This window comes from Anabas testudineus, chromosome 10, assembly GCF_900324465.2.
Source record: "Anabas testudineus chromosome 10, fAnaTes1.2, whole genome shotgun sequence".
NCBI lineage: Eukaryota > Metazoa > Chordata > Actinopteri > Anabantiformes > Anabantidae > Anabas > Anabas testudineus.
The window spans coordinates 10,284,313-10,295,106 of NC_046619.1; the positions used below are offsets into that span (position 1 = coordinate 10,284,313).

Genomic DNA, 10,794 nt, shown 5'->3' on the forward strand with positions numbered 1-10,794 from the left:
GTAAAACGCTGACAGCACCATAAAACTGTCTGAAGCTGTCAGGGTGTTTTTTTTAAAAGTGTCTCAGTGTGTCTCTCTGTGCCTGTGTGGAAGCATGTGTTCTCCGCTGTCTTGTAAAACCACAGCGGTCGTCTTCTTGCCGACGCGTTTCAAAGCAGCTCTTGAACCACAATACTGTGTCAATGAGCTTGTCGCAAACACAAACAACAAGCAAACGCGTGCTTGCACACCAAGCCCACAAGATCACTACGTCACAGTCGCACAGTCGAAAAGACCCGACCTGTGAGGAAAGGTAAGAAAAGAAACTAGGGCACATTCGAAAAAAAAAAAAAAAATGCAGGGGAAACAGGCTTGAATGCAGTCACACAGAAAATGAGTGAATGAGAGGAACGAGAGATGGTGGGACCTGATAGATTGTCCACATGTTCAACCTAGATATTCCACGTGTAACCCGAGCTGAATGGACATCTGTGATATACTCCTCTGGCTCCCAAAATGCACTCAGGACTCATTTCATTATGATTCTATGAGCGCAGCAGCAAATATGCAGATAAGAACTCCCTATAGAAGCTGGCAGTAGAATTGGGCCGCTGGTATGCAGAAATGTGGGAACACACACACATACACACACACACACACACACTCTTGCATTACAACTACTATATACAAGCCCACACATACAGACACACACACACACACACACGGCAATAACAAATGCAGACACACACAAACGTTTGCACAATATGTAACAAGACAGATGGAACCCCGATAAAACGTTTCAACATGTGTGCTGTATTTCGGTATAGTGCACTCCTCCAGTTCCTCCTCCATCACCCACCCCCCTCCCCTCCATCTGGCCGAGGCAGTTAGACAGCGAGCAGCAGAGGCAGCGACAGCGTTTCTGACAGAAACCAAGTGTTTCGATTTAATGGTGGCAAGTCATGGTGTGTGTCCACTAAAGTGCGCTCATTAACACTTATTTAACACATTATCGCTCTGTCACAGCACAATGAGCCTGCGAAAGCTGCTGGTAAACATGCACACGCAACTGCTGGTACACTGGCACGTGTAAAGATATAGGCACACACACACACACATTTCATCACTTGGTTGGACGATCAGATCCAGTTAGACAGGGTAATTTTGGTGTGACATTATTGTAATTATGTTCAGATATCCTCGCTGCTTGGAATCGGCCCCATGCAAAATCGTCTAATCAGTGTCAGGGAAAACCTCAGAGAACGAAATGACCCATCGACGGCTTTGGCAGGCTGCTCGCACACGGTGCAGCTGACAGTTTAACTGCAGCCGCTGCGGTTCGATTTTAAGCCGTAGATGTCTTACACACGGCCGTAAACACGAGAAGACGGAGCGACTGCACATCTCGGTTGACTGTTCGAGTCCCTCAAATGTGACCCAGACCCCTGATGATTCATAGCTGATTAAAAATGCAAACACATACTTATTTAGTTATTGTCTGATTCCATAGCTAATGGAATATAAAGCCTGCAGTGAACTAGCACAGTTTCCATCTCAGCAGAATACAGCTGTCACTAATCTGTCAGCTGGACAACCAGGAAATTGGCTCGTTGGATAGACACACCTGAGGGAGCAAACACTTACCCTGTGAATGTCCCTCTGCATCTCTTCATTGTCTGTTTACAGAAGGTGTGATAACCATCTCCGCCCCCCCCCCCCCCTCACTCCTTGGTTTAGTGTATACACACACTGAACACACTGTGGAGGTGAAGCAGCTTCAAGCCGTCCAGATTCCAGGGTCTGCATTAAACATACAGTGCTCAGATCATAAACACACAGACAGGCGGCGCTCCATCACTGGACGCTAAGCAGGAAGTTGAAAAGCAATGAAGAAAAAAAAAAAAAAAAAGGCAATTATACATTTGAAAGGGTCAAAGTAAGAGAGAAAACAGGCCTGATACACAGGAATACACCCCCCTCTCCAAGCTGGTGTTAAGTTGTTGAGCGCTATCCTGCCCTCCACTCCGACACGCCCTCACTGCCCTGTTATGACAGAATAACATGGACCAGTGATGCTGAGGGCTTGTTCAAAGGTTTCAGACCCTGTTTCACAAGCCCCGCTCTCATTAAAGAGGTGCCGGGAGAGTGACGAGCGTATCGAGGGGCTGCTACACTGAGCAGGAGTGTGTTCAGCACAGCGAGAGACCATCTGGATCACCGACGCACGGCTTCACACCTCCAACGCACTCTCCAGCACTGGCACCGTGATGGCTTACTCCACTCTAGCGTTGGGAGGGATGAGCGATAACCTCTGCTCCAACTCCACCTCCCTGTTTGTCTGGGTTCACATCCAGAGATACTATCTGTCCAATAAATCCAGGTGTGTTCGCGTGAGTCTCGTCCTGCAGCTGGATTCAGCCTAACTGCATTCCTGGTGGATTAACTGGACTGTAAATGTCAAGGAAACGACTGATACTGGAAAAGTATTTCTATGCCTCTTTATCCAAGGTGGACATCGTAAAAGATGATGGGATTTGAATTAAAGCCTGTTTACTTACTTAACCGACTCTAAACACAATGTAAAAGAGAGCGTGATGAGGTTTCTTTTGGCACCAGACTCCCTGTAAAATTCGGATAAATTATTAAACAGATTTAGGCACAGACTGTTGAGCCGCCGGCAATTATTTGACCTTACGCTGCTGTCAGCCAGCCAAAAGCCACATGATGGTGTTACCGAGATTGTCTGCTACCCCATTAAAAGCCTATTCACCTTGTCACCTGCCACTTGGAATAATTAAAGAAAACATTAAAATGGTTTCCACATTTGGCTCAGCTTGGTACGTTCTTACCGCTCCTGCTCTAGAATATGGCATCCTTGTGAAAATATTTTGTTTATTTGAGATCTAAAGGAAATGTATTATGGCATTGTCAGTCTTCACTTTAGAGGTTGTTAAAGGGTGTTTAAAAGAAAATGTTTATTATAGACAGTAAAGAAAATTTTAAATTAAGGCAAAACAACCTTAAAATACCTACAAACATCACGTGTTGATAGATTTAGATGCATTCCCATTGCATTCCATTGTCTGCTACTTAAGTCACCAAGCTGTTGAAAAGTTGCGATACGCTCTAACAGTATTTCTGTCTGTAGCCTCCTTCATGATAAGAATGCCTTTGAATATTGGCATGTGTACTATGAACATATTAAAATAATTACTAGATAGTGGGAAGAACAATGTAACACAGGACATCTGCTAAGTCAACCGATTACGTGACTCCACAAACACCAGGATTCGGTGACGACGCTCTTAAATCAATCCAGGACTGAGGACATGAATGATCTCCCTGCGGTTTAACACACCACTTGATGCTTTTGATGCACACTGGTCTACTGAAAACAACTGGTGTTTTGAAATCATCTGCATCAGACAAAGCATTACGTTATGAAAAGCAGCAAGTCAGATGTTCATCTAAATCAAGTTTTGCTTTGATGCCACGTGTTTCTCAAATGATTGATATCTCACTTTGGAAGCAATCTCCTCAAATGTTCTCCATCACAGATTGTAAACTGAATTAAATCCAACATTATATACTAAAAATATACCTTATTGTAGGAAAACTGCTGCTTCAGACAATGCTCAGCATCCTCTACGACATTTCTGTCCCCTAAAAAGAAACATTCATCTGGCCTGTGTTCATGTTGGGAAAGTGTGCAAGACTTGCACCACAATATGGCGATATACAGGGCATGAGAAAATCCAGTCTCATAAACAAGACTTTCTCCATTGTTTGACTTGCATGGAAAAAGACAATGATGTAAATATAAACGGGTCCTTACAAATAGTAGCTGTTGCTCAATAGCAGGTTCTTTTTTAGAAATGTCTGTTTCCGCTGCCAAGAGGTGACGACGCACAATCTGGTGCTTAAACATGAACACATGGATGAAAAAGCCTTTAAATAACTTCTAATCCGTCTTTCCACTTTCCCTCGCTCCACATCATTTCCCGTTTTCAATGACTTTGTCAACTCTGACAGATAACGTTGCATTATGCCAATGACTGCAGCAATGCTTCCTATAAATCAGTGTTGTAAGTAGCATCACTAGATGAGTCTGTCAGTGCGAAACGTTCCTCTAGGATGTTTTTTCAGTTGCGAACACTCTGGGATTCGCTGGCCTGCAGCTGGCCCTCAGCTCTTCTGTGTGTTCCCGAGGTTCTTGTGGGTCTTCGCGGGCAGCTGACTGGCAGGCCCGTGTCCAGCTGTTTATTTTTCAAAAGGAAAAATGTCAGCCGTGCTGTTCAACACTGCGGTTTGAAAAAGCCAACTTTAATAAGAAGGTTGATGAAAGACGGAGGACAGGGGTCTCAGTGTGGTTTGAGAGTCGATGGGTGAGAGTGTCCAGTGTGTGAGAGTAAAATGAATGGAATCTGATTGACATATGTGACCAGAGACCGAATCGAATGCTTTTTAATAATGTTGAAATATCACAGTTATATTTCCAAACCGAAACAAAGCGTGACTGAACATTTCTCTCCCATTATATTTTTATAAGATTACCATCAATGTTTATCAAGATCTTGCCTTTTCTGTAATCACTCCATGTCTCTGGATTTTGTTATTTTTATTTTCAAACATGTTGCCAAACCCAAGCAACTCTGACGTAAGTGAAATCACTTGAGGCGAGTTATTGCAGTCCATCTATCCATGTAGAAGTATCTCTTGAACTTAGACCTAGGACCAACCATCTCAGCATTTGACTCCAATTATACGAACTACGCCAAACCAAATGTCTCCAAGAGGCAGCATTCCCCTCTCCTTCTACAAATAAACTGAGCACACTCCAGCTTTCCAAGATCATCTTCTAAATAAGAACAAGATATCAAGAGGAGTCGCTCATTTTATTCCCCTCCCACAGTGCCCAGAGGAAACAACAGACATTTCAGATGAAGGATTAAAGTAACCAAAGGACAGGTTCAGTTCATACAGCTGTGCGTTAGAGCAGCTGTCCACATGATAACAGTATCTGTAGTCTGTGACGTACTAGGAAAGAATCAGTCTTCTGACAATGTCCACCCTGCAGCAAATCATGTGATTGATACTCCTCTGCATAATGACTCTTTCTCCTCTTTAAAAATCCAAACATCAAGATAAAATATAATATGCAAATATTATGCCAGATTAAATAGGTGGGGAAACTCGATTCTGCTAGTAGGTGGGTTTATTTTGAAGTGCACAGGAAGAGAAGAAAATAATCACGACGACTCAACTCTGGAAAATAAGTGGGCGTCTGTGTGCACACATGGATATTTGACTCAGGGTGAAAAATGTTTTGCATTTCAACAATTGTATATTTTCTTCCCCGGTTAAAAATCTCCTTCCCCCCGTAGCATAATGTAATAAGCTGCCTGGATTTTCTGCCACAGGATCCCGTCTTCATAACTGACTTCATACAGTAGACTGTGAATTCAAAGCAGTGCGCGGGCCACACTGAAATATACACCTGTCGACATCAAAACAAACACACGTGCACACGCACAATAGAAACATACGCAGTATGAGAAAGCAGACACACACACACACGTACATGCACAGTGCTACAGTAGTTACGTGTAGCATATCAATACTTTCAGAAAGTGCCTACTGCCCACAGCTATAACAGAACAAATCTCAAATGGAACCACTGAAACACATTTCCTGCATTTGTTGTTTTAAAGTGGTCATTAATGGATCGTATGTGGCCTGTGTATTCCTCCTGGGGAGAAACACTGTACAGGTAGCTGCAACTTCCTGGCTGATTTATTATCGTTTTAAAAAACAAAATGCTGCCCTGCGGGGCGCTGGCCCCATCGTGGGTCTCTGTCTCCTCGTCCAGGCGGGCCAGCAGAAAACTGGGGGCATTGGAGAAAGCGTGTGCAGCCTCCCCTTCACCTCCTGGGTGAAAGGTTGAACCCATACAGGCCAGTTAACACCAGCAGATGATTTAAGGGGCTTCACACAAGATGTTATTTCTATTTAACATTACTCTGCTGCAGTGAGTGGGAGTATAAAAGTATTTGTAATATTGTAATATAGTAATTATGTAATGAAGTGTGTGTGTGTTTACTACTGTGTGTCAAATGAGTCAAAGACCATGCTGTGACCATGTTCTCTCAATTATATAAATACGCACACACACACATATATATATGGGGGGCCTGTGCTCCCATTCTGTTAATGAGCTCTTATCTGATGGAAAGTGATCTGACCGCACAGTCGGGGGTCTGACCTCTTGTTCTCACATATACTAACACCAAAGAGCTTCGATGCTGACTGCAGCAGCTCAGTTGTAACTTGTGACTTAAGATACTATCGTACACCTGAAACCTTTTTCAGTGTATTTAACATTTCGACACAAATTGTAGGTGATAACTGCTGATCAACAAACCAAAGGCAGGTTATCAACAAGAGAGGTGACTAATCAGATGTCTGAAAAATGGACAAATATCTCACAACGTGCTTTGTCAGTTCACAACAACAAGAGACAAAAAGCCTCATAGCCCAGAAGTAGTAAGTAGGGGATATTGTGCAAGTTATTATAATATTTATGCAAACGATTATAAATTCTAAGTATTAAAACAAGAGTGTTGTCAAAGAAGCATTATTCTCCAGTAGGAAATTAAAATCATCTGTCTAATAGAAACCTGCCACATCTTCCACAATCATATTTTCACAAAGTTAAAGACGATGAGTGCTTTGTTTTCGGGTCCTCTCCTGCTGTCTGTGACTGGCGAGTTTTGGGCTCGTTCCCAACTGAGGGCAGACTTCATTCATTCCCCCCCCCCCCCCCCCCCCCCCCCCCACCCCCACCCCCCCCCCTCTCTACAGAGGACACATACAGCACCCACATGGTTGTAATTAGCCAAGGCACCGCAGAGGTGTTGTGTTCATGGGTAAGTAATGAATGTGTGCATACGTTCCGTGAGCATAAGTTGTGTGTCTGTCTGTTGAGTGTTAATTGCAAACATCTGAGGCTTGTAGGTTGTACTCCGTGGCACAGTTTGCCTTAACAACTGCTTGTCATGTTTGTGTCCACTTCTATGAGCTAAAAAGTGTCACAATGCCGTCCCCACCAAAGAGAATATGAGAGACAAATTGGCCCTGACAGAGCCACAGGTCAAACTGTATTTATAGACAATGTCTTTTGGGGGGCGACTGAACAGGGGAGGCCGTGCCTTCAAAATACTTGAAGCGTGTCCTTCATTCACAGGTGTCAATGACAAAGTTCACATCGCCATTTCCAGTGCTGCTGCAGAATTGCTGCCCTCTGTTGGGCCCCCGTCTTCCTGCATGCTGAAAGCTGAGCACCCTGATGCCGAGAGCATAGCTTTAATGGCACAAATGCCGCTCATACTGTGCGGTAGTGTCTCTCGCACACATACAGACAGGAATACCTTGGCCTGTGATCACGGTGGTGAGAGATTTAAATTTCAGGTGGGTAGAGTCGGTGCTAAAGGGAGAGGAGGGTCTCTTCTTACAGTGTCGTGTTGAGAGAGGTGCCTCTGTCGGCCCCTCAAAGGCTCTGGGACAGAAACTCAGACACAAACACACACACACATATATATATAACACACACACACACACAGGCAACCACATGGGACCATGACACAGGCTGTGCCCTCTCACAAGGACATCGATAGGATGCACACATGTAGGTACAGAAGCACAGCTCACATAGAAAGCCCATATACTGGGTATAAATACCCAGCTCATATAGCTCCAAGAAAAATGTTTCTAAATCCAAGTTTATCGGCTGAGAATCCCCCCTTTAAAAATAAACACATTTTCTGGAGAATTGCTAACAAGTGGGTATTGAGCAATCTAATTGTTGAGACACGAACTAATTACACGTCCACAGGCATTCGGTTGCATCAGAACCACATTAACAAAATAGCCTTTTGTTTCACCAAAAACAAAACACCATATTTAAAAACCCCAGAAAGTGAAAAGGGAGAACTTTGAATAGATTTGTGAATAGTTGTGGAGAGATTGAATTTTCGGCGCCAAAGCCCCTTTAATACACAGCAGTGCAGTGACACTGACGGGAAAAACACAACATCTGCTGCAATAGTATGATCTAAAGGAGTAATTACGCTAAAATGAACAAGAAGGGCAGCGCACGTGAGTCATGAGCAGCCAGCTGGTTATATTTCTATTGATACTTAATAGAAACGCTCTGAGTGTCACAAGTGAAACTACAGTGCGTCTTCGGCTTTGCTGAATCCAACACAAACAACAAACACTCGCACCGAATTTGCTGAGCAGACAGGGGCCAGCGAGCTATCTTGGCACAGCAGACGTCAGGCAGGAACACAGAATGTGTTGACAGCCGGCCAGAAATTCCACTTATGAACGCTTTCACCTGTTCTTGTTGTTGCAGGACTATTTACACCCAGACACAAAGAGAAAAAATAAAATAAAATACAAAAAAAGAATGAAGAACGGAGAGAAAGAGAGAGAGGAGACGGAGAGGAAGGAAATTCTTCCAAAATCTAAATCATCTTGAAACCTCCACCTTTGCCTTCACTTCTTGATTTAAAAGTTGAATAGCAAAAATGTGTGCAATACAGTGATTCTTTTCTCTGGGACCAAATTCCATTAGATTTGAGAAGAAAACACACACACACACACACACATCCTGTTGCAGCAAGCCAAAGAATTTCTCTGTCCATAAAGCAGAACTTCCCTCTGCGTAGGTGAGGCATGATGTTAACGCTTCATCGGTCTGCACGGACACCACGTACATCACATCAATTATCAGAACTCCACCCCAAAATAAAACAAATTATTAGAAAAAATTCACATGAACAAGAACTATGTGTGTAACACGAAGAGGATCACACACTGTTCTCCACCCCAGGAACTATCACAAGCCCTGTAATGAACACCACAAACCAAACGTGGCCAATCTTGGCACACGGCTGCTCCATCTACTAAAGCGAGCATCCCCCCACTGACACAGGGCTGCGGAGTCAGGCTGGACGTCCCGACCCCACTGATCTGCTGAGTGCTGAGCCCTGCAGTCACAGTACGGACCCTACCACAGGCTTAAGGGCCATAATCCCCGCACACAGAAACAGACACATGCATAAACAATTACTCTGAAAGGAGGCAAGCCAGGTATCAGAGGCAGTCTATTACCTGGGGGCTTGACATTTAGTGTCTCCTTTGTTGGTTTGTGTGTTTGCATAAGTGATGTAAGTGGTGCTAAAGCTACAGAAAAACAGAGACTGATACCTGGAGGACAGGAGCACTCTTGGCCAACATCCCTAGCTGTCCGCATTTTCGGCATCAGCACGGCCACTTTCTGAGAACACAGAGCAAATTCCAATCAAAGATCTTTACTACACTGAAATGCTGTATGTCAGTGCAAAACAGTGGAGATGACAACTTTTCATTTGGTCAGACTAAGTTTTGTGGACTAAATTATAGACTACATTTAATAAGACCAGTCTGAATATAGGGAAATTATTAGCTTTATTAACTTCTCTAATTGGAATGAGTTTAAATGACCTGTGTCGACCAGTAACCATTATGGAATCACAATCTCCCTCCAGTTACATAGAGCTCTTTTGTGAAAGGAGTTTCCTAAATTTCTTTTCCATGTGATAAAATTATAGGTTGGTGTCTATCATCAGTGGTTATGTCACCCTATAAAGAGCTTTAACTGCAAACTAATTGGCCAGCTGCATGAATGGCTGATCCCTAAGGACGTGCATTTTTAAAAGCACTGATTTTAGGGGGGGGAATCATTAGGGTACAATTACCAAAAAGTGCCAAATCTGTGCGCACTCAAGCCTCGCCGCATATGTTCTCTGTTATTACGCGCAATTTACGCAGAGGCAAGTGGTGCATCTGTCTCCACAACTCGACATGCACAACTGTATTTATCTAATAGGGACTATTTTAATTAAATCCACAATTGAAGACATGTACCTCCTCCACGAGCTTCCCCACTGAGGTGCTCAGCTCTGGAATTAGGGTCCCATCCTCGTTCACACAAGCCCTGTACGACGGGTGGAAGATGGACGCTTTGTCCATCTCCATCTGCAGTCGGTTCTCCAGCTGGAAGGTCCTGAAGCTCATCAAAAGACAGACGGTGATGGAGCTCATTGACATGAGCAAGCACAGAGCCATGGGAAAACCTGGTAGCCACCGCTGGACCACAGACTTGGGGGCACACTTGCACACCGGCTTACTTTCCCCGACAGATCCAGTCGCTGTATCCATGCTGAAATCCTGCTCCGCGGTCCTCTTGATGATGACAACTCAGTTGGGGAAGCTGTGCAACAAACCGGTGTTCGGGCTCTGTTGATCACCTAACGCGTTCACAGCAGCCGGCTCACGCACACCAGGCTCGGGGTTCAAAGCGCTCTCTTAAATTAGTCTTGGAACCAGAGGCAGCGGCGTCAGTGCGGTGCGGGTTCACGCCAGGAACAGATGAGAGAAGAGGCGTCTGCTGATCCACAGGTCGTTGTTTCCTGTTGGGGAGTATCCTGCATGGATGCGCAAATGCAACTGGCAGTAGGTGCAACTGTTTGCCTCCCTTAAAGTTGCACATTCAACTGGTGGAGATGCGCCCGCCCTGCAGACCACGTGGGAGGCTCCAGATTGACAGCTGTTAGTAAGACGGAGGGTTTGGATTCAGTTGCTCCACAGCAACAAACTGTCGAGCTGGTCTTCTTCATTTCCAAATCTATTGTAGTGACTGTTTAGAGATATGCATGTTTCACTGCAGACCACGAGCTTCCTTTGATTAGATGTCAATCAGAAATCTGCCGT

The 10,794-nt window shown here is 44.3% G+C and overlaps 1 protein-coding gene across 3 annotated transcripts in view; it reads right to left on the reverse strand.

Annotated features, from left to right (window-relative positions):
* Positions 1-10,586, reverse strand: part of si:dkeyp-44a8.4 (collagen alpha-1(XXIII) chain) — a 104,167-nt gene extending 93,581 nt beyond the window's left edge. For 2 of the 3 annotated variants that reach the window (XM_026358195.1, XM_026358194.1), the window contains exons 1-2: positions 9,949-10,583; positions 9,250-9,319 (exon numbers count right to left, since the gene is read on the reverse strand). In XM_026358195.1, the coding sequence (XP_026213980.1) occupies positions 9,250-9,319; positions 9,949-10,242 (364 nt within the window). In that variant the 5' untranslated portion in view covers positions 10,243-10,583. Of the gene's footprint in view, positions 1-9,249; positions 9,320-9,948 lie in introns of all 3 variants that reach the window. The other variant, XM_026358196.1, reaches the window with a different exon arrangement.
* Between the last annotated feature and the right edge of the window lie 208 nt (positions 10,587-10,794).